Source organism: Urocitellus parryii, chromosome 2 (genome assembly GCF_045843805.1).
Source record: "Urocitellus parryii isolate mUroPar1 chromosome 2, mUroPar1.hap1, whole genome shotgun sequence".
Classification (NCBI taxonomy): Eukaryota; Metazoa; Chordata; class Mammalia; order Rodentia; family Sciuridae; genus Urocitellus; species Urocitellus parryii.
Genome location: NC_135532.1, coordinates 10271665 through 10296044, shown reverse-complemented (window position 1 = coordinate 10296044; position 24380 = coordinate 10271665). Strand labels below are relative to the sequence as shown.

Sequence of the window (24380 nt, the reverse complement as noted above, 5' to 3'; positions counted from 1 at the left end):
CAGGCACTGAGAATTCCATTCATATTTCAAATGGTTAAAGTCTCTTCTGCCAGGTTAATAAAAGTATCAACCCAAACGTTCCCGTCTTCCATTTCTCTTCTCTTGAGCCCCTGTTCTCTCTCTATAAGGACGATGCATTTTTGGTCTATAGCAAGTAGACTTGGCTTGCTTTCTTCACAAAAGCAAACCTAAATAGTGGTATAATACTAAATAATCATCAAATATTAAGTATATTGATTTACAGAATGCATATATAAAATAATGTTGGAAGCAAAATTTTCTCTTAAAAAATGAAAACTTACAAATAGAATGTATGCACAATCAGGAACAAAGAATATAAAGAGATTTAGAACTGTGGAGTCATAGCTGTCATTAAATATTAGTTTTCTCTGCAGCAATGTTACTCAATTTAAAATAAAATAAAGACATTTTAATGACCATTGGTTTTTGTGTTTATGGCTGGCATTTTTAATCAATGATCCAGTTTACTTAGCAAATATGAAGAATAAATTAAACAACATAAACGGCAAGAGACATCACAAGATAATTAAGCCACTGATTTAACATTTAACTGTTAACCTTGACTTTGTGATTTCTAGTCATTTGTCGACGGCAGCCCTGTCACCCAGGACAGCTGAAGCCAGGGGGCCACTTTTTCTTCATTGCCTATGTGACTTTGGCTAGGATTTTTCCCCGCCTCTGGGGTGCGGGGGAAGAACGAGGGCCTCACGTGTGCTAGGCAAGTGCTCTACGACTGAGCTGCACCCCGTCCCTTGCCAGGATTCTCCGTGACATACTCACATGCTTTCCGCAGATGGAGAAAAACCTGAAGACGATGACGCAGGCACCCATCATGTAGGTATAGGCGTTCTGAAATGGAGGCAGAAGACAGCTTTCGTCATTTGCACAAAAGATCTTGTTTCCATTCCATTTTTCATTTTAAGTCTTCTGTGAAGCCTACTGAATAATTAGTTTAATAGAAGGTGAAAATTCTCCTAAGAAATTTATCTAAAAAAGGTGCGGAAAAGGTCGCCACCCACAACTCATGAATAAATATTAGATGTGAAATCAAATCTCAAATGGAACTTGGGGGTCTGTTTCGCTCAGTTAAATTCTGCATTTCAAAATTTATTGTACATAAAACAATGACTGGCTCTTTTGAGGACAGGGTGTAAGAAACAGAGGGTAACCATGCAACACAAGATAGTCAAGTGGGACATGACATAAAAGGGTCCCAGCAAAGAGAGAAGACTGATGTTGGAAAGGTGACCGCAGGCACAGTCCTCTCTGAAGACCAGCCACACATTCACCAGTCCAAGTCGACTTAGAGAAGTCCCCGGCTCAGAAACACACCCTGCTCTTCCTCCAAGGGTATGATGAGAGCAGGAGATGACTCTGCCTTATGACTAAGAAGGCTGCATCTGAAGAGCTAAGATCCCGCTGGCTGCCACTGTGATAACAACCTTGACATTCAGCTGGTGCCAAAGCATGACTGTTCTCTAGGAGGCTGCCCAGCCAAGTGACAACAGTCACAGATGGGTCCCCGGGAAGGGGGTCCAGTGAGAGTCCTGGGGAGGTGCATGCCAAGGAATGTGCACACAGCATTTTTGGACGGTGGACAAGGACTGCACCTTCCTTCCCAGAAATCCCCTACAAGCTATGGCAGGGAAAGGGCACCTCCCAGGGCCAGAGGTTCCTGGACAAGAACAAAAGCAGTCAAGCAGAACAGACAAGTTGGTCTTTGTGGCTCAGATTTCCTCTCTGCAGACATCTGGGATTAGGGAGCCTACTCCATTCTTCTGGGACTGACAAGCTTTTAGTTACAAATCTGACTAGAGAGGCAAAACCATGGGCTTTGCTGCCTCTTCCTTCCATGCTAGCTCAGGGTCTGCTGTCTTCCTCTTGTTCCAAAATTAATGACCACTAACAGCTTCCAGGATGACAACTGGTGCTTTCTCACCGGGAGCACAAGGTCCTGGGCAGACTGACTCCTTCCTGCCCATGCAAATCTTACCAGGCCGCTCCTGCTCCTTCTAACCTCCCCACACACAAGCTTTCCTTCTTCCAGCTCCTGCACCCTCATCACAGGCCCGGCTGCCCAAAATGTTCTCCCTCCTCCAGATGGCGCCCATCACCCTGCGCTCCAGACCTCTCCCATGCAGCTGCCTCCCACTCCTGCTGTCCCAGGAACACAGGCTGCCCCCACCCCGACCCCCCACCCCACCGGGGCATCATTGTGATTCTCACTGAGCATGCGGTGGCTACCTAGCTTTCTAGGGTATGAGCTTTACAAGGACAGCAACTGACATTGTTTTGCTCATTACATTCTGCTCAATCCTAGCACAGTGCCGTACACATCTGTGTGCTCAAAACTCTATGGTTTGAAAAAGATGAATCCAGGTGACTGAGGGCTCAAGCAGTCCCTGCTGCCAAAGGCACCATGATGTCCTACTAAGGCAAGCCCTGCCTGAGGGGTACCTGGGTTCTATGTGTTGTCTGTCTGTCTTGAAAGGCCTCCAGTGTTAAAGGGGATGGGGGAATGAGATGACTGATAATATTACTTTCAGCTGGGGTCAAGGGAGAACAACAAGAAAAAAGGTATTTACAGTAACACCTTCTGGGTTGGTGCAGTCCTTACAGTTTGAAAAAGCTTCCCTTGCATGATTTCATGTAATCTGTATAACACCTCTATGGAATAAGTGGATGGTGAAGTGACATCCCTCCCTCCAGCTCAGAGCAGGAACAAAGGATCACCAAAGACAGGTAACTGGATGAAGCCAGGAAAGTGGTAGAGCTAATAAATCCACGCTGCCTAATATGGGCACAACCAGTCACCTGTGGTTATTACACATGGGAAATGTGGCGGGTGCGTATGAGGGTGTGCTGTGAATGTGCAATCCACCGTCAAGACTTCATGCCAAGAAAAAGGACATAACTGATTTAATCAGTTCTGCTCTGTTGCTCACCTGCTGAAATGATGATATTTTGTATATGGGATATGAGTAAGTTAGAAAATATTAAACTCTAGTCAAAATCTGATTCTTCTTCAGTTTCTCCTAGAAAAATTTAAGTGGCATCTATGGCCACGTTTTATTCCTACTGGACAAGATCACTCTAGATCGTGGTCAAGCACACCCATGACTGCAGATTTTGAGCTGAAACTCAGACTGAAATGAAAGACGAAAGCATTTTGGGCAAATAGTGAGGGCCTAGGCATAGAGCTGGAGAATGGGGTGCTTTGGAGAAATGTCAACTAGGTTCTGGGAGGGAATAGGACCGTGGAAGTACCTGTGAATTACATAGCAAAATATCGCTTGTAACGGAGTGGGTTGGAGTCTACACTTAGGCTCAGAATACAGAGTCTGAGGCTTCTGCCACCAGCTGTGTGAATTTGGACAGGCGCTTTAATTTCTTTTTCAGTTTCCTTTGCTCTCTCCCTTTGGTTTGATCCTGTGGTAAAATGAAGTTTTCAATGAAGAGTCTTTCTTTCTGGCTTGCACACTCCAGGCTTTGAAGGGCCAAGTTCTGCCCATGTGAAGAGTGTGGGCATGTGCACAGAAGCACATGTGTGTTTGTGTGTGCAAGCATACCTGAGGGTTGATCACAACCAAAGTTGGATTGTAGTTAATCTAACACGTGAGAGTGGACGGCCTGGCGGGAAGAGAGACTGGGAACAGCTCTGCTCCAAGCTGAGCTGGAAACACCAGCTCAAAGCCCAAGTGTGCACCTACCAGGAGGGCAAAGTGGAGCACCACCCACACCACTCCGAGGGACGTCACCAGGAGGTCGTATCGATTTCTCCTGCTCTGCCAGAAGCCTGCAGGTGACATGGCTATGATCTTCATTGTAACCTGGAGAAAAATAATGAGGGGAATAAGCACAGGATGAGTGTTCCGCCCATATTTAAATCTCTTAACTTGAGTCACATTCTATTTTTTTAAAGATGTAATAAACAGTTAATTATTAATGTATACATTTTTATTTTCAAAGCTAAGTAGGTTACAAATCTATATTCTCCATGCTCTTTTCTCCTCATTCGATGACTTGTTCTGACAGCAGGGCATTCTTCTTTCTCAAGTAAAAGAACATAGATATTTCAGAAGCACCAGCTAGTACAGGGTGCTTCTGTCTTTCAAAGACTGTGGATGGGGTTGGAAAGTGATCTCGTACGGACCACGTGTTAAAATAATCCTGGCTGAGCCAGTGTTCACTTTGCCACCACACTGTAATTTGAAGCCTTGGACTACAGTGGCTTGGATGGTTAGCTCTACATAGTTGAGCTCACAGAGCTGGACAGACAAACATCCAGACCCAACAAGCAACGGTAGCTAGAGAGACTGGGAGTCCAAAGTGTTCAAGTTCAGCGGAACAGCCACAACAGGAGGTACCCCACAAGCAGGCTCCCCCTGCCGCCAGCCCCGCTGCCTCCAGAGCCATCAAAGGGGATGAGACGCGGAGGCGAAAGTCAGCGCCATCAAAAGGGCACAATGATTTACTTAAAAACTGCCCACAACTCCCCCGGCGGACTCCTTAGGATTACCTCCAGCACAAAGATGAAGGTGAACACAACCGACATTGTTGCCAAAGGGACGGTCACGGGATCCTCCACGTCCCACTGCAACAGGAAGAACACACAGGTCATTGCCACATCTACTGGACACCAAGTCCCCCCCTCTGCGGTCCATGTTAACTCGACTGTGAATCTTAATGTTTTACTAGAGGACAGAGATGGCAAATGGCTGTGGCAGCTTGTGACATTCCTGGATGTACCAGTGAATATAGAATTCCCTCCCACCGTCTCAAGGTGAAACCAAGTACCTTGACAGACAGCAGCACGGACTGGGCCAGAACAAGTAACGCAATTGTCCTCTTAAAAAACGGGTGCTGGGTTATGTCATACATTTTAGCTCTAAAACCATCATTATCTGGAAAAGAAAGGTTTGGGCAAGGGCACATCAGACGGGGGTCACATTTAAATTTCTTGCTCTGGTTTTCTTTAATGCTCACCTTAAAGCCCATTACATTCCCCTCCTCCCGTTCAATCTATTGTGAAGCGTTTTGCAGGAATGTCTGGCTCTCGATATTTAAAATGACAGTGCATGACGCGGTCCGTATTGGAAGGAGAAGCACATCATTCAATTTCTGTCAGTTTAATACATTTCACTCATATTTTTTAAAGGCAAACACAAACATATTTTATTTAAAAAATCATTTTTTCATTAAGGCTTATTCTGAGAGCACTGAAGCACAGCGTTTGGGTGGTTGATTTTAATAGCCTACGAACAGCTCTGTAGTTTGGAGCCTGTTTCTATATTAACTTATGCACAACCTCCCAGTGGCCTCACAATTATTATTTTAATTTAAATCTGAGACTCCTGGGGAATCATGAACACTAGGGCCCAACATGAATAAAATCAGAGCATCTTTGATACCCGGGCGGGGTGGGAGATGAAGCGGCTGCGCGATCTTCAGTCTGCTCTTGAGATCTTCCCATCTCCTCTGATCTACAGTCAGCAGAGCCGTCCCCTTGACAAACAAAGAAAGCAGCAAAAGGAAGAGGGAAAGAAGGTTGCAGATGGGTGGTGGTGGTGGGGGGGGTTACAAACAGGGCAGTGTCGGCTCACAGTAAAGATATTCTCCAAGTTCTGTGCTGGTTAAAGAAACACGGACAGAATTCTCACTCTGCCTTGAGAGGAGGCCCCCAAGGCAGGAGGAGACCTTCAGAGATCAACCAGCAGCCTTCCGCCATTGCCTTTGAGGGTACTACTCAGGTCTGGGGAAATTTTATGAAGGTCTCCTATAAGGTTACATTGTGAAAAAGGCATACTAACCAATAAGGGTTAGTTTCTTTTCACAGAGGCAAAATTCCAGTTTGCCAATGCTGCTGCTTCTAGTTAAGGTGTTTTTAAAGAGATGAAACCGCAGAATTTGCTTCTTTAAGGAATCAGGGCTGTGAAGACTTACTAAATGGACTTAGATATTCTGTGTAATATAATATTTGATAAAACACACATGAACAGTATCATTCCACAGGAAGCAGAAGTGTGATTTCAGAAACTGGGGGGAAAATACCTAACCTCACTTCCATCTTCCCTTCCTTCCTAGAGCGAATGACGGTCCTTCCAGGGTCCATGTTTTCACACGATTTTCAGAATTTGGGGCTTTTATGTATTTATAGAGACAGAATGATGTATTCATTTAAACTTTAAAATCAATATGTATGCATATTTATGCAGTTTGTCTTTATCTTCAATTATTGTATGTTTTCCATACAACTGGATTCTTGGATCGAATTGGCTCATTTTATCAGGTCATATAGTGGTCCTCTACACAAATATATCAGAAGTTACTCACTGTAGGTTTATGGACTATAATCAATGCTATAGGTAACACATAGCTACTGTCTCACTGTGAGTGTCTGCACTGTAAATCTCTAGACAATCATTGGTACCTGGGAATTTAAACATTATCACGTTGATCAGATAATTGTCAAGTTGCTATTCAAAGAGAAATAACCAAAACACTTTCCCATCAGCAATATATGTGTTTCCCTTTCCTTATTTTCTTGCCAATATTTGACATTATTAGAAATTTTGATTTGGTTATTGTAATGGTTATGAAATATGCCTAATTCAATTTTAATACTAACAAGATGAAGCATTTTTATGTATGTAAGTGGTGATTCCTCCATCTTCCTATATGAATTGCCATTCATATTCCTTATTCATTTTTGTATTTTCTTACTCCAAATGTTTCTAGAAATTCTCTATATATTATGGTTACAGTTTGGATATGAGGTGTCCCCAAAAGCTCCTGTGTTAATGCAGGAATATTCAGAGGTGAGATGATTGGTGAGAGCTCTAATGGAATGGGTCCGTCCTAGTTTAAATGGGTGGTAACTCTAGGCAGGTGGGGCATGGCTGCAGAAGGTTGGTCGTTGGAGTTGTGCCCTGGAAGGATTGATCGTCCCTTTGCCCCTTCCTCTCTGCTTTATTTTTTTGCTTCCATGCTGGCATGAATGGAGCAGCACTCCTCCACCAAGCCCTTCTGCCATGATTTCTCAGGCCCAGGGCAATGGAGCCGGCACACCATAGACTAAGCCTCTGAAACCATGAGCCAGCATAAACATTCCCCCTCTAAGTTATTTTTGCCAGGTATTTTGGACACAGCAGCAAATCGCTGACTAACATAGTTATGGATCATAAATAATCCAAATATATTTTTTAATATATTATGGATCTTTTTGTCAGTTATGTGAGTTGTAAATACAGTGTTTCCTCGGTTTGCATTTTATTTTGCTTATATCATTTAGATTTTTGTAGTTTTAATGGAATCCAACTTACAGTTTTTTTCTTTATAGATCTTACTTTAGGGCTGATGTCTAAAAAAGCACAACTACTCTGGGGTCAAATTGAAATGCTTACATGGATTAAAAGTGGCTCAAAGTTTGCTTTTCTTATCCAGATCTTTAATTTATCTGAAATTATGTTAGAGGGTGCCATGGGGTGGGGAGCTCAGATGGATTGTTACACTGAAGCAGTGGGAGCCCCCAGCATAGTATGGCTGATCCCCTGCCTCTGGGCTGATGGGCGGCGCTGCTTCAATTCTGCACACATGTGACCCAGGGTCACCGCACCAGCGCCCCGTTGCTGCCATTACTATGGTTTGCTCACTTTCCTCCTCCATGTTTTTGTTCTTGCTCAACCTTCCTGGAGGCTTTTGGACTTAATTTTCTTCTAGAACCAGCTTTTGTATTCTTGAACCTGATAGAAACTATTGAAGTTTCTATATCATTAATTTCTGTCAAAATCTTGATGACCTTGTTTTTCTTACTCTTCAGTTTTACCTTGTAGTTACTATAATTTGTTGATTTAGGTACTTGACATATGAATATTTAAACTTTGACTTTTTCTCTAATTATACACTTAAAGTGATAAATTTCTCTCTACTGTTTTATCTACACCTTGTGTTTTTTGTTTTTGTTTTTGTTTTTGTTTTTGTTTTTTTGGTGCTGGGGATTGAACACAGGGGTACTTAACCACTGAGCCACATCCCCAACCCTTTTTATTTATTATTTTGAGACAGAGTCTCACTATGTTTCTCAGGGTCTTACTAAGTTACTGAGGCTGGCTTTGAACTTGTGATCCTCCTGTCTCAGTCTCCTGAGCTGCTGGGATTACAGGTATATGCCTCCATTCCCAGCTCTTGCATGTTTTTAGATATTTAAAGTAATTTATCTCTAAATGTTTTGTGGTTTTGGACTATGATTTCTTCTATAACTCATAAATAATTTGGGATGTTGTCCTAGTAGTTCTAAATTATGAGGGTTCTTTTTTTAAACTATTTTTTTGTGTGACAGAGAATATATACTATACATTATATGTTTTTTGGTAATTATTGGTAATTGGACATCTAAAGTTTTCATTTTGTATTTGAAAATAATGCATATTCTCAAATTTGGGGGATCAAGGCTCTTTTTATTTTCATCAAGTAAAATATTTTTAATTGTATCAAATCTCATGTCCTTTCATTTATCTATTTATGAGTTTCCTAGAGAACTATGTTAATAACTTTTATTATGCTTTTGGATTTGCTAGCTTCTTTTTGAATTTGGTTAGCTTTTGCTTTATATATTTTGAGATGCAAGAATTCTATATCTTTCTGATAATTAATTTTTGTCATTATTAATTATCCCCCTTATTTCTAATCATGGTATTTGTTTTAAGTGATTTTTTTCCTGATATTAGTATTGCTAAACCACTTTTCTCATTAATTGCAAACAAATACTTGTTCTCTAGACAAACATAGATTTCATTATTCTTTAGTTGATCAAAACAACTAATTTTTTGAAAAGTGAAATTTCAAAGGCATCCAAAAGAATAATAAACAGGGAATTCTCATCTGCCCATTAATGTATAAGAATCTCTGAAAGTTTGTTATTGTCAATAAAAGTGTATTAAATGCATGGTCTCATGGTAAGGAAATCAGAAATAAAGGCATATTATTGGAATACATGTGGAGCATTGTAAAGACACTACCATTTTCTAGGGAAGACCTATTTTTACACAATTCCAAACTCTAAAAATACTGCCTATTTATATTCCTTTGGTATGACCTTTAAGATGTGTGTTCCCGAAGGTGGAAATTTCTGTATTTACAGTTCAGTTTAGTTTGCTAGGTCTTCAGGGACCAGTGGTGTCTACCACCCAGTACATGCACAGATAAATCTGGTGAATGAATAATAAATGAGTAAATGTTGTTCTATAAGCACTTAGGCGCTAACTTCTAAAAATCTTGCAGAAAAGGTTCACATAAATTATAAGTTTCTATATTAAGGTTACTAGAAAATTTTGCAATGTCCTGTAAAATGACTTCTTCTCAGATTCCTCTTTCCCTCAGCACCTATTTGGGCTGATGTACCACTCCCCCAGAGGCAGAACATAAAGAACAGCAGTGGAAGTGGACCTGCTGGTAATTCTGCTTGCGCGGCCATTTCTCAGTTTCTCAAGTTCAAGACTTATATTAATTATACATGTGTTTTCAGTTACTGAATATCTTATGTTGTTCCATTTACATTGCTGAATTGTGAGCTGGCACAGAACCCAATTCTCACAGAACCCAGGAGCCTGATCAGAGCTCATGTGTTGTTCGGAGTTGTTGGTGCCTACACTCTCCGCTAATGGGCTGATTCACTTCTGCTCACATTCTGGAATTCCCAGTGTCTGCTCCACCACATGGCTGGAAGAGCTCCTCCTTCTTCTTTATGCTTGGTATCAAACTATGAATGCACCATAGGGCTCAGAGAAACTCAACATGTTAGAAGGTTAGATAGAGGGGCCGGGTGACCTGATCACTACTGTTCTAACTTTATGATTCCATGTTTCTTTAGGTGAAATAACATTGGGACCCAAAGGAGGGATTTTCAAATGGCACCCTTTGAAAGCCTGAATGAAGGGACATACTCACTAAGCACACACCAAAGGTAGCAATTGACTGAGTAAGCGGTTCCCTGCGTATTAAGCCTGGGGACACTGAATGATTGGGTCCTAGGTAAAGCTACACAAACCAAAGACCTCTGATGTGAATGTAAGAGAACCAGTCCTAGCCATGGATGACATTGAACAGCACGGAGCTGTGCAGACAAATCTAGCTTTGGGGGGCAGGTTTTACACTTTTGCATTTGAAGAATCACAGACTCTGTAGTAATGGGCACCAAATCTGACTTCTGGTCCCAATTTTCTGCTCTCTATAAATCCCAAAGTTATTGGTTATGGGAGTTGTGAGAACTGACAGTGGCATGTATAAAATCTCAGTATAAATGAAGGGCTCAACAATGAGTGTATTTTGATTATTGTGATTCCAAAAATTGTTTTTCCATTATGGAAAGCTCATCAACCACGCTCAGAAGAACAAGCACCTCTCCTCCGAGCGCTAACGGAATGTTCTTCCCAACTCATTTATTGACAGGAAACTACATTGTACATTGTTGTTTTCCCATTTGTGAGTCTTGTACTGATCATCAGAGCTATTGAGAACTCAGCATGTTACGTGGGGTTTGTGAAGTATGTAAAGTTTACATGAAATTAGAAAATCTTTTTGTTCTTTGAAGTAGAATTTAAAAATTTGTACGGCACCTCCCTAGCCCATCAGAATTCCAAATCCGCCTACTGAGTGACAAAGGAGACTGCAATTTACATTTTGTGAAATGATATTACCTGCAATCAGCTCCCCACTTTCAGCTACTGTATTTTAATAACTTGCTGTACATCCTTTCAATCCAAACAATAGGAGATGCGCTTCTCAATTGTGGGGGAATTAATGACACTGTTGCCAAGAGGGTGAATTTAGCAAGAGAATTGTACTTCTAAATAATGTGCCTGAAAGGCAGCGATGAGGTACTTTGTAAAATAGTTATACAGATTATTTCCACCAGTCACATTACAGTTTAATGCTACTTCATGCTGTGGTGAGGGGGAAAAAAAACAGTTCAAAGTGGGGGGCAAGTAAAGAATAAAGCCTGTGGTAGTCATCCAAGGATTCTTACCTTGTTTTCATTAAAATTAGCAATAACTACTCCAACAAAAAGTGTCAGTCCAATCATGCAACCCAGGAAAACAAAAACATGAATATAGATTCCATGGATCTGCATAAATGAAAAATATGGTTATTCATCAAAGCAAATCAAAGCCGCTCTGGAAATGTTCAAAAGATTCGATGTGCTTGCTCACCGGCCCCACGCGATGAATAATAACGTCCCTCACTTCTACCCAGCCTTTCAAGGAGAGAACTTCAAACAATGCCAGCATAGCATTCCCCACATTGTCGAAATTAAAGTTCCGAGGATTTGCCCTGCAATTCAGAAAGAGGAACAGTTCTGTAAAATTCCAAGGAAAAAGGGACATTTTACAGCAAATGCCTATAACTCTTTCTAATCCCTAGCACAGGGTGTCTTCAGCTTTGGGGAAGACTGGGGCACCTGGGATTCGTTGGCTGTCCTGTGTGTTTTTATGTGTTAACAACTTATTAGATTCATCAGCTGGCCTCAATTTAAAGCAAAGGGCACAACAGCCCTAGATCCAGCCTGAGGTTCTGAAGTCCCTGCTGCCTCTGTACTGACGACATGGAGGAACTTGCTGAAAATGAGATTTTATAGATTTGCACAAAGGGGCATCAGACTCTGGATGTGAATTTTGAGAGTTTTATCATTGAAAATTCTAAAGGTATAAACTACAATTGGCTCTATTAAAAGAAAGTGTAAGAAGAGCAGAATTTGGTTACTTCACTTTGTGCCTTAACATACAGAGGCTTTGAGGGGCTGTTGATTCCAGAGGCTGAGGGTTGTGTGTATGCGTCAGGTTACTCCCTCCTGGTTGGATTTTTCCTCTCATTAACTCTGAGAAGTCTCAGTAGACCTTCTTGCGATGCCCAATTCACAGTTTGAGCTCTATACCTGCAGTGGATTGCGAATTCCCAAAACACTTGGGCCACATTATTATTTATTTTGTTTGGGGGATGGGCTATCTCCTTCCTTGTTTTTTGACACAAGTTATATTTTTTTTTCCTTCTCAATTAAAAAGTGATCCCTTTTACTATATTGCATCTTCTTTCATTATTGTGGGTTTATCGAACTTTTGCTGTGGTTATAAACAGAAAAAAAAAACTTTAATTTTTTCCTTTTCTTTCTTATTAGAGGCTATTTTAAATAAAGGTTTCAACAACTGCACACTTGAAAACCAGGCACTGTCACTACCCTTGCTGAATCTGAATTTGACGATAAATCGGCTCTGGACTGCTGAGTTGGGAAGGTCTCCTGGAGTCTATCTACATCATAATTTTAATTACTTTCCCTACTTTTTCGTTTATCAGAATTGAACCCTCATGAAAGGCATACTCTGAGGGGAATCTGGCTCAGATTTTGTTACAATTCTTTATGTTTTTTAAACTATAGAAACAGTCATGAGATTTACCTTTATAAGTTTTTTTTTGTTGTTTTTTTAGAATACTGAATAGATGAATATCTAGTAAGAAAGCATAAAATGAAAGTGACTTGCTCTTTTAGGGTTTAAGGATGATTGACAGAGATGTTTTCTATATAGTGCAAAAGCTTCACTAAGAAATTTACACTTTGATATAAGAAGAGCAACTAAGAACAGAATAGGGAGGAAGAGCATGAGAAGAAGATCACCATTAAACAGGGACGAGAGCGGGGAGGGAAAGAGAGAGAGAAGGGAAATTGCATGGTAAAGGAAGGAGACCCTCATTGTTATACAAAATTACATATAAGAGGAAGTGAGGGGAAAGGGGAAAAAACAAGAGAGAGAAATGAATTACAGTAGATGGGGTAGAGAGAGAAGATGGGAGGGGAGGGGAGGGGAGGGGAGGGGGATAGTAGAGGATAGGAAGGGCAGCAGAATACAACAGACACTAGTATGGCAGTATGTAAAAAAGTGGATGTGTAACTGATGTGAATCTGCAATATGTATATGGGGTAAAAATGGGAGTTCATAATCTGCTTGAATCAAATGTATGAAATATGATATGTCAAGAGCTTTGTAATGTTTTGAAATGCTAATAATAAAAAAAATAAAGGGAGCCTAATCACAGCAAAAAAAAAAGAAATTTACATTTTAGACTTCTGATTTATATTTTCTTCTGCATGAAAGTACATATAAATTCTTTTGAATTTTTCCAACAACCTTACTTGGGGGTGGTGGTGGGGTTTCAATTAAATTCCAGGTCTTTTATAGTAGATAGCAGTTGTAAGGATTCTACAGATGCTGCAGTTTGCTTGAATAAGGACTTTTTAAAACCAAGTGAGCCAGTTCTCAGATCTGATGTTGAACTTTCTTACTCATCCATTTCCTTTATGTAAAAAGTGCTTTTTCAGCTAAATTTGCAGCAACTTAAACAGTTTCATGTTCCATATACTTTAGAAGTTAGAATACGTTGAAATTACACTTTTAGGCTAAACCATGAAAAATAAAATGTAGTATTATAGGCTTAAATAATTGAAAGGATTTATCATATTTTAAAAAACAAGACTTCTTCAGTTTTAATTATATGACTGTTTATTTGTGCTTTGTTTATGCTAGCAAAATTGGAAAGGTGCGCTCACCTACAATACCTAGAGAGATTAAATAGATCCCAACCCTAATCCTTATTGTTATCTTCCCTGTTTCTCTTCCTTGAATTGGAAGGCTGCTTAAATATTATCTTTTCTGTTATTTTTTTAAAAAGATTATAATCTTGCCTATCCAATTAAAAAAAATACGAAGACATTGGTTCTGACCTCATAATCTGGTCGATCGTTGGATTTCCCAGGGGAAAGTGCTCCAAGACCCTCTAAATCACAATAAAGGGAGCCAGTCACTCCTCCTCTGGAGAAGATGGGTCACATGGGGAAGGCCACCTGGCCCCTGCCTTTGGATATGGAAACCCAGGGAACAACACTTTCCAAAATGGCATCCTGTGTCGCCTGCATTCTAGCCTTCTTTCCTAAAGAAATCAGAAACTTTTTGTGCTTTTAAGAATGCACCAACTAACTCTCCTTTTGCCTTGAGCTTTGGCAGCAGAGCTTCTTCCACTGGAAGCACCTGAGCTTGGCCTCATCCTTCCTTCCCACCTGCCCTTTGCTGTCTTTCTTTCCCCTGCCTATTTCCAACTGTTGTCCTTTAAAAGTTAGCCAATGCGGGCTGGGGGCACAGAGGAGCAGCAACAAGTTTGCCTAGCATGAAGGAGGCCTTGGATTCAACCTCCAATACTGCCCACAAAGAAAGTTACCAGTACTTCTCCTCTCTGCCTGGTCCTTCATACTCTGGGTTAAGAGCTTCTCCTGCATGAGTACAATTCCCAGCACCTTTTGTCTTTCTGCAGGTATCAGAGGCTGATACTCCATGAAATTAAGAAACCTAAGTCTTGAGAACCTTCTCTGCACACAGTTCTGTTCTCCACCAGATTTCAAGCTTGTAAGGGGCGAGGGCTGTAACTGATCCATAGCTGAATCCATGGCAAGTGGAAAGCCTGGTGCATTCTAGCACTCTGAAAGTACATTATCACAGAACTGAACACTTTGTTGTTTTTGTTCTCATTCAGGCCATTTTTCTGTATACTGACCTCTTCCTAAAATAAAACACACAGTATTTATAATAGAAGATGTGTTTAATCCTTCTTACCGAGGCAATTTTTATCTCATCAAGTCTGATTCAGAGGAAAATGAACTTATTCATCTGAAGAGAAAATATAGAAACCAGACCATCTCCTGAATTAGACTGTGCATATTTATGTCCTAATTATAATTACCTAAGCATTCCTCTCGGGCTATTCCCAGATATGTTATTTTCTTAATCATAATTTAGCCAATATAAAGATTATAAAAATATTTTTAGCTTCTAACTCTAGATTGGATTATTTAAAAAGAAAAAAAATGTAAAAAAAATTCATGGTTTTAGGGCAAAGATTTTTATTTCATTACAACTAATCCAAATCATAATATATCAGGAAAATGGACAAAAGCAATGTGATGATGTTTGAGGGAAGTGCCTCTATTTGTTTATGCTTTTAAAACGTCACTGAACTTGAAACCACTAATAATAAATTACATAAAATATTTCATTTTGGTTAAATTTGATTTTTCAGATACTTGTAACTGGTTTTATGGGACAGACTGAATGCCACAGGGTACAACTTGGGGCAGGTTTTGCTTTTCTCTGAACACTGCCTTGTGGTGCGTTTCAGCTTCTCTCTTGACATCTTGGAGGGTCCCAAAGTTTTTGGTCACTTTCGGCCATGAGACCAGTCATGTTTTAAGATGACCTTAAAGGATCGGAGTCCTTCTCCTTTGGTGTAGTTTTCAAATACAAAGTACCCAACCCGGAGTCCATATCCCAACCACCTCCTTTCTTGATCTTTCACCTCTAGAGCACTGCCCTAACCCCCAGGACCAGCGGCTGGGGACAGCCCCTCTGTCTTGGAGCCTACAGAAATGATTCAGGCTAGCCAGTCCAAGTCTCTTGCCTCGCCTCCCTCTTCCTCGCCATGAAACCCTGGTTCAGGCCTTCTGTAGTTCTCCTTCTGCCTTGTGACCAACCCTGGCACTCCCGGTCCCCCGTGGTGTGGCCTGCTCCCTCCTCTTGGAACTATGAGTAAGAACCTCCCTTTCAATGGCAGCTGTTGCCTGGTCTGTTGGTCCACCTCCAGTTTTCTATGAAGGCACGTAGTTTACAACAAGAGCGACCACTGCACCTTCCCTGCTGGCGGGGCCCGGGCTCCGGGCGTCCTGGTCTGCTCTTGCACACAGGCCTCTTTGGATGGGGATGCCCTCTGCAGCAGGGTTCCTCTCAAGGTGGCTCAGACCTAGTGGCCTAGGCGACCACTATGTGTCCTCCAGGAAGACTAGATAACCCTCCTCTGCCCACGGAGCCTCCCCCTGCCTGGCCCAGCTCTGGTATGAATGTCCTCCTTCAGGACCTCCCTCAGCCAGGGACGGGAGCACCTGGACCTTTCCCCAGGGTCAAGGGCAGGAACGCCACGGTGCTCTCTCTTGACCTCATATACTCCCGTGATGTTCTCCATGAAAGCAGAGTTTTGGCTCACGTAGACTAATGCTGGGTGATGGAGTGAGAAAACGTCTTGGTCTTTTCTGCTGGATGGGTCTAGTCGCTCTCTGTAGAACATAAGATTGCTTCATCCCCCTTGGCCTCAGCTGGGAGGTCTTAGTCCAAATCCCAAAACAGCCAGGAAAAGAATCCCCATTTTATGTCCTGATATAAATAAGTTATTCACTGTCTGACAAACTTTTATCTCACCAAATACACTTTCTATGCTTTAGTTTTTTTTATTTTAATGCAAATTAGACTGTGCACACTGGAATAAGGAGATCCCTGTGGGTTATATTCCTCTCTACTGCTGCTTAAGCCCCACACATCCAAAATGAATCTCTTTTCCCCCCACACTTCTTGGGTATTTAAAAAATAAAACCCCAATATAAATTATATTGAATTGTTTATAAATGTGGATTTCATAGTAGAGAAATGCCACAGTGAGGTGACCATGAGTCCTGGGCTACAGCTGGGTGAAGTGCCGTTCCTCTTAAAGAGCTTTGACGTGGAGGGCACATCATCGTGACAAGAGCAGAGTTCCTGTGGTTCACTCCTTATTCTAAGATGTTAAGAAAAAGAAATTAAAAAAAAAAATTAAGGGGACAAATGAAGTTAATGGAACACTTGGCTCATCAATGAGGCAGAGGGACTACATTCACAGTCATTAGTAAGATGGCGGAGAACGAAGACACTCAGTACTTCCTGCAGGTGCTTGGTACTTCCAGCTTTGATGTAAATACTTTGGAAAACTCATTTTGAAGAAAAATGATTTTTAAAGAGAGAATTAGATATAATTAACTTTGTTACTGATTATTCCTCTCCAGTGTTTCAATCACAGAAATCCATCAGTATAAGTGGGTTTTAAAATTGCAATGGCTTTATGATTTAGAGTTCTCACCAGTGTTAGAAGGACATCAGATCTTCCCTTAAAGATTTAAACTCGGAATGAATTTACATTCGATGTGATAGAAAAATCTTTGTTTTGAAGCCTCATTAACTTTGAAAACCATTTGAATTCAGATACATACTTTTAAAATGTTGGGAAAATAGTAAGGTGGTATTTGATTAGTTTTCATTATTTCAAAGTCTCTAGCAGAGTGACTTTTAGTTTCATGGCATATTATACAGTTTTAAGTCCTCATACCAAGAAACATAGTCAGCTTCAAGATATTTTTCTGATATGCTTACCAAACACGGGGCACCCAGAATCCAGGTTTTTTCTCTCCAGGTCTCAATTTTAAATTTAAGTTCTTGGACACGCTTACATTGATTCTGAATATGCCGTTACAATCCTCCTAGAGTAGGAAAAACAAAGGAGGTAGGGAGCCTGGTGAGACAGAGAACTCAGAGAAGGTGAGAGACAGGAAACGTTTTCTCACATAGGCAGCAAAGGTCTCTATCCAACAGCAGTGATGAGGACAGCTGTCCAGAAAACAGTGACAAAGACCATGGAGACAGGCAGGGGAAGGAGGTGCTGGAAATACTACCAAGTGGGTAAAGGGCCAGAACAGACATTTCTCCCAGGAAGATCTACAAAGGGCCAGTAAGCAAGAAAAGGTGCTCGGCACCATCAGCCATCAGGGACGTTGCAGGTCAAGGCCAACATGAGACGCCTTTCCACAGGCACCGAGAAGCCATCATAAAAAGTCAAATAGGGCTGGGGTTGTGGCTCAGCGGTAGAGTGCTCGCCTAGCATGCATGAGGCCCTGGGTTCGATCCTCAGCACCACATAAACATAAATAAACAAAATAAAGGTATTGTGCCTAACCAAAAAATAAATATTTATAAACAAATAAATAAAAAAGTCAAAAAACAGTCAGCCCTGGCAGGCTGTGGAGAAACGGGAGTCCCAGACCTGGAACCCCATACACCACCGAGGAGGGAGGCAGAATGGCATAACCCCTTTGGAGAACAGTCTGGCAGTTCCTCAAACATCTAAGCATGGAGTAATCACATGCCCACACCATGGTTTGGACATGGTTTGACTATGTTTCCTAGCGTCATGTGCTGGCAGCTTGGCCCACGATGTAGGAGGTGGTGGAGTCTTTTTTAAGAGTGAGCCCAGTGGGGGTGATTTGGTTAGTGGGGGTGCTTCTCTTAGAAGTGTCCTGAGAGAGGTGACTTTCTTAGAGTCCCTGGTATTTGGGTTCCTATATCACTGTGTGATCCCTCCCTCTTGCTCTTACGCCCACAATGATGCCATCTGCCATCATGTAAAATATAGCCAGGGGGGCCTCTTTACTGGAAGTTGAACAGATGGGGCCACGCAATCTTGGACTTTCAGCCACCAAAAGGGTAAGTTAAACATACCCCTTTTCATTACAAAATACCCAGCCTCAGGTATTTTGTTATAGCAATAGAAATAATAAGACTATTACACCATATAACTTAATGATTCTACTCTTAGGTATTTATCTATCCAAGAGACACGATAAATGTATGTCAACAGAGAAACTTGTACCTGAATGTTAAATTGGAAATACTCATAATAGTTAAATGATGGAAACAACTCAAACGTCCATCATTGGAAAAATAGATAAATAAAATGGTATATTCAAACCTTGGAATATTATATAGCCACAGAAAGGGCTAAAGTACTGACTGGCACATGAGACATATGGATGACCCTTGGAAATAGTAGGCTAAATCAAATAGATAGTCATAAAAGAGCACCTATTGTATGATTCCACTCATATGAAAGTCCAGAACAGGGAACTCGACAGAGATACCAAGTAGTTAGTAGTTATTAAGGGCTAGAAGTATAGAGGGATAAAGGGACAGGGAGTGACAGTTAACTGATACCAGATGTTTTTCAAAGATGTAAATGTTCCCAAAGTGGCCACTGGGATGATTATAGAGTTCTGAATATGCTAAAAGCCACTGAACTGTACACTTGAAGGGGATGCATTGTATATTGTGTGAATTATTTCCCAATAAAGCCTTTTAAAAATATTCAAACATAAAACATCAGTAAGAAGTTTTTTTTTTTTTTTGAGGGGTACTGGGGATTGAGCTCAGGGGCACTTGACCACTGAACTACATCCCCAGCCCTATTTTGTATTTTATTTAGAGACAGGTTCTCACTGAGTTGCTTAGTGCCTCATTAAATTGCTGAGGCTGGTTTTGAACTTGTGATCCTCCTGCCTCAGCCTCCCGAGCCACTGGGATTACAGGTGTGTGCCACTGCACCTGACCCAGTTAGAAGTTCTGACTCATTTTCTGTCTCCTTGCCCTTTGGTTGGTTATCTTTGTCTCTTTGGCTATAATTATCATATTCTGAGCCTAATCTAAGTTTGAGGTGCATCTGGTAAAATTCTTGAGCATCACTTGAATATATCAACAGAATTTTAACCTGTTTAAAGTCAACTTTGACCCTATGAAATGTCCCCTCTGTCTGTGAACCAACATGCCATCAGCTGTGAGAATGAAGACCTCAGAGTTGTCCTGCTTCTTCTCGTGCCTCACGGTCCAGGTCTCCATTCCTATTTCAACTAGTTTAGCTAATGACAACATTTCCTTTGTCTGGATTGCCAATAACATTAAAAAAACACATATGACACAAATAATATATCTTTTACTTATAAAGGATGAGTAGTCAGAAAGGAAAACTGACCCCTAATTACCAGACACACACACAATTAACTTTTTGGGGTGTATCCTTCCCATCTTTTTTCCTATGCATATATGAGATCATACCGTTTTTATCCTTTCATATGTTTTTTTTGGTTATCCTTTCATATGTTTTTTTTGGTTAAAACATGTTGTAATTATCTTTTCATAACCATATCTCTTCATCTACAACACTATTTGGAAGGGCTGTATTGCAGGGTATCATACAGAGGCCCCATGATATACTTGATTAATCAAATGCCCACCTTTGATTGCATGAGGCTGCCTGGTACCCTGGTTAATGCACAGCACATGGGCCCAGGCTGCCTGGACAGGAATCCCAGCTTCCCCACTTACTAGGTAGGTGACCTTCTACAAGTTATTAATCAGTTTATACCTGTTTTCCTTATTAGTAGAATGCAGGTAATCAAAACAGTACTAGGGACAAAGCTTTGTGCTTCATGAGCATTAAGAAGTATCTGATTCTTCTTCCCAAAAACCTTTAAAGGCTTCTCATTTCTCATCAAAGAAATCTTCCTCTTGGGACCCCCCAAGTCTGGTATTCAGAGTCTTGAGGGTCTTTCCCAGACTCAGATTTCTGGCTGTGTTTTTCAGTCCTTTCCACATGGGAGGGAAGTGAAGTTTAACACTGACTACTGGGGGCTGGGTCAGGCTCTCTCCAAAAGTGAATTAATCTGTCTTCAAAATGTTGCTGGGTGAGACACGTGATAGAGGGGGAAGTAGATTCACAGGGATGAAGTAACCGAACCGAGCCATCCCATCAACTAAAGTCGGATTTGGATCTGGAACCTGATTCCAAGGCTGCTTCCCTCCTTTTGTCTCACCTCTGCACCTGACTCTTCTTTGCCTGCTTGGCGTCTTCCCTCATCCTGCTTGCTCTGCTTGGGAGGAACTGCCCTGGCCATCTTGAATCCTCCCTTCTTCCCAGTACAGTTTCCTGGGGAGGTTCAGCTTTCTGTGGGGAATCAGGTGGAATGCTGTTTTGGCTTCTCGATGCTCTTTTGACTGCTGACTATGTTACAGTTGCTAGAACATGAAACACACGTTCTGATTGGACAGAAAGTGCTGTCTAAAAAATTAGACAGTCACCTCCTCCTCTTTCCAGTTCTTCATTTCACCTCTCTTGTTCCCTTGGACATAACCGATATTTAATATCTATTTGTAAAACGGTGGCATCCGAGTTGGTTTACAGTGGTCTGGTGACTAAGCTTTGGGTTCCATATGTCTATCTATGTTGATTTCAAGATATCTTTGCCCAGGTTTAAGAAAATGGGCAAAGGATGGAAGTCTTCAAGCAGATACGAGTAAATAATGTGTTCGCCCCGTTGGAAAACGGCCCGACAAGTCAAGCCTCTTTGCCTTTGAACATGAGCTGTGAGAGCCAAATGTTGGTGAATCTAGTTTCCATTCATGGCTGAGTTTGTCTTTTGTTTTAGAGAGGGGGTCTGAGACTCTGAGACAGGACTGATGTCCTCTGCATGACATTGTTGGCCTTGGTCTCATGTACTGGGATTAGAGGAATAGAGAGACCCAGAGCTCTTCTCGCTGTGCCAGTTTCCATGTTCCAGCGTGGTGCTCTGGATGGCTGTCTGTCTGCCTAGGCCTTCCTTCTGCACCGTCACCAGACCTCATTGCTGTGCTCCCCACCCCCCACAAGAGCCTCCCATCTCTAGCCTGGCCTGGGTGTAAGCACATGATGTGAAGTCACCACGCTCTTAGACCATTATTAATAACTGAGTCATCTAGGATTCCTAGGAGGCTTCATCTTGAAATGCTGTTATTATCTTTCTGGCCTCTATTCAGTATGAGTCTAAAATAACTTCTTCCTTACACAAGCTCGTGGACGAAGGCATCAACGCTTTATTACTTCCTTCATTTGTTGGTTGGGTACATCATGACCTTCATACCATGTTCCTTGATGTCTTCTCAGGTATGTGGAAATTTCTGGAACTTTTCTCCCAGTCTTGCACTTCTAAAGTCCTCATATTAATATAATTCACAATGCACTTGAATGAACAAAGATTTTTCTGTATAACAGAGAACTAATAATACTTTGTGGATTTTATAATATGAAATCTAGCTGTTGCTAGAAATATATATTATGTTGTAGTTCAATTCTTTTAGGCATTCTGGAGATACACATTTTAATGGAATTAAGATATTATTGTATTTGGATGGAAGATGAAAATATTTTGTTAGTTTATGCCTCAGCAGCACTTGGTTTACTTCATTAATTATTGACTTTATTATTTATTTGTAATCTGGATGGTTCAGCAGAAATTAGCTAATTATTAACCAGGCTGTGTCCCTTTTTCCTCGACTTTCCCAGCCTCCCTTCCAGTATGGCAGGGCCATTGTTCTTTCCCCGGGGAAAGTGAGTTGAAGTGATGTGTGCCACTGGCCGGCTTTGCCTGCATCAATTTGTGGTAGAACTGTTTCTCATTCTAGTCTCCCACCTAAACTGAGAAGACCCTAGAGAAAAGCAAAGGGTGGACACACCAGACAGAAGGACCCGGAGTCCCTGAGTGGTCATTTGGAGGTTAACTGGCCAGCATGCCCAAGATGCAGGACCTGCAAGGCACAACGTTGGAGGTGCGGAAACACTGGGGCTGTTCCTGAAGCCAACTTCCTCTTACTCACACCCACTGAACAAGCAGGAGATGCTACAGGGAAGGAATTCAGGTGTGGGTCCCAGGTGGGGTCCTTGCTGGCTGTCATGAAGGGGAGCTTCTGGGCAGCTAAGAGCTGAGTGAAGCTGCTTCCAAATGCCGAGAGTGGGAAAAGGGTGTGGGGGGGACTTTCCTAGGGCCTATTTTTGCAGGAGGGCTGTTTGCTGATATGGGTGTCAACAGGTTCGTGTTAGGTAAGACCTAAAAGGAAAGTTCCTGAGGTTCTCAGCTATAAACACCAGGAGTCTCGAGCGACTGTGGGCAAGACATCAGCAGTGAATAGATGCAGGAATAGAAGGGAGGAGCGGAATTTCCTGAGATGTGCATTTAATCATACGAACCTTTACCAGCCAGCAGAGATATACTGCAGGTTCAAGGAGAGAATTCTCAGTTTTATCAGGGGGAATCTCTAAGCAGCCCTAGAGCCACTGATTCCACAGGCTTTCCAAGGCAGGGCAAGCTACCTTCACTTTTATTTCAAAGTTCAGAGAGGAGCATCTTACCCTTCTGATAATGTTGGGATCGTTGCACTTGGCTAGCTTTCCAGCAAAAAGCTGAACTCCAAAGCTTGCAAAAACAAGCATTAATGTCAGCAAGAGTATGGAGACCTGAAAGAAATTGATTAAATATCAAACCTCGTGGTAAAAGTTAAACGTTTAGTTTGGTTCAAATAGTGATATAAACAGAACTTTCTAGATCACATTGTGTAAAATTCCTGGGTTTGGATAATATCGTTCCATTTCTCCACCATAGGTCATTCAATTAACTTACTGAAATGTGAACAGAAGGAAATTATGTAATAATAGAATATTAATCTTAAAAATAAAAACATGTGACTTTCATGTAAGAAGCTGGGGCAGAGGTTTTTAAAGATGATTGGGCTTTTCTGACTTGAAAATCATCACTTTGATATATTTTATTTAATGAAACAAAGAAAAATGTTTGAATAACTCCAATGTGCCCAATTAATGGGTTCATATCCTTCTTGGCAGAGCATAAATTGGAGAGACAGTGGCTTCCTTTTCCTGTAGGCATGAGGGAGTCGTGCCCGAGGATGCAGGATAATTCAGGCCTGGGAAGCAGATCTGTTCATCAACTCGTGCTCCCTCTGCTGGCCGGATCCTCGGGTCTCAGCAGAGAAAAGTGGCAAAGGGCAAAACGGGAGAAACCATGGACCTGTTCTGCTGACAAGCTCCCTAGGTAATCTACAGCTGCACAGAAGCCTCCTCAGCAGACAGGTGCAAACTAGATTCCCTTCTGAACTCCATCAGAGGTCAAAAGATTCATATACCAACAGGTGAGATCTGTTTCCCTTCACGGCCACTGTGTAAAAAGCCACAGCTTTATGGCTTTGTGCAAAGAAAATAAATAAGAACTTTTAAGCGTGCGCACACACACACACACACACAATTATATGCCCCTAGTAACATCACAGTCTATCTTTAAAATACTTTCAAATCAAATACAACTACAGATGATCTCCCACCATAGGTATGCTTCTAGAAAGCAAGATACAAATGAGCTTATGTAAATCAATTCATGTTTTTCATGCACAAGCAGCCCTCATCCATGATAAAAAGAACTCTTGATCATTCTTTTTGGAAGGCAAAGATCCTTCTGCAACAGATTGCTGGTAATGGGTCTCTTACTTCTCATTTTATCTCCAGCTCTGTTCTAAGAAGACCCTAAAGCAATATTTGCCTAATTAAAAAGAATGTTCCCCCTATGATCACATTGGTGAGTATTCTTCACTTTATACAGGGGTTTCTTAAAGCATGGCATACCTGTGTGTTATATTTTTTAAAGTTGTTTTACATTAACACTCCCAGGATCTAGAGACAAATTCTATGCCATGTGCTTTAAGGGGACACATAGAATAAAATTATATGCCTACATTCATTAATGTTTATGAACTAGAGAGGTGGAATCTTCTTATTCTTAATTTCTAGATGGGAAAACTAAAACCCAGAGTAGAAATTAAAGT

The 24380-nt window shown here is 41.3% G+C and overlaps 1 protein-coding gene across 2 annotated transcripts in view; it reads right to left on the bottom strand.

Moving 5' to 3' along the window:
• Nalcn (sodium leak channel, non-selective) overlaps positions 1-24380 on the bottom strand; it is a 278563-nt gene that overhangs the window by 14606 nt on the left and 239577 nt on the right. For both annotated transcript variants that reach the window (XM_026399552.2, XM_077792082.1), the window contains 9 exons: positions 22900-23004; positions 17286-17392; positions 11229-11349; positions 11045-11143; positions 5433-5526; positions 4819-4925; positions 4541-4615; positions 3732-3851; positions 802-870 (listed from right to left, as the gene is read on the bottom strand). In XM_026399552.2, coding sequence (XP_026255337.1) covers positions 802-870; positions 3732-3851; positions 4541-4615; positions 4819-4925; positions 5433-5526; positions 11045-11143; positions 11229-11349; positions 17286-17392; positions 22900-23004 — 897 coding nt within the window. The remainder of the gene's footprint in view (positions 1-801; positions 871-3731; positions 3852-4540; positions 4616-4818; positions 4926-5432; positions 5527-11044; positions 11144-11228; positions 11350-17285; positions 17393-22899; positions 23005-24380) is intronic.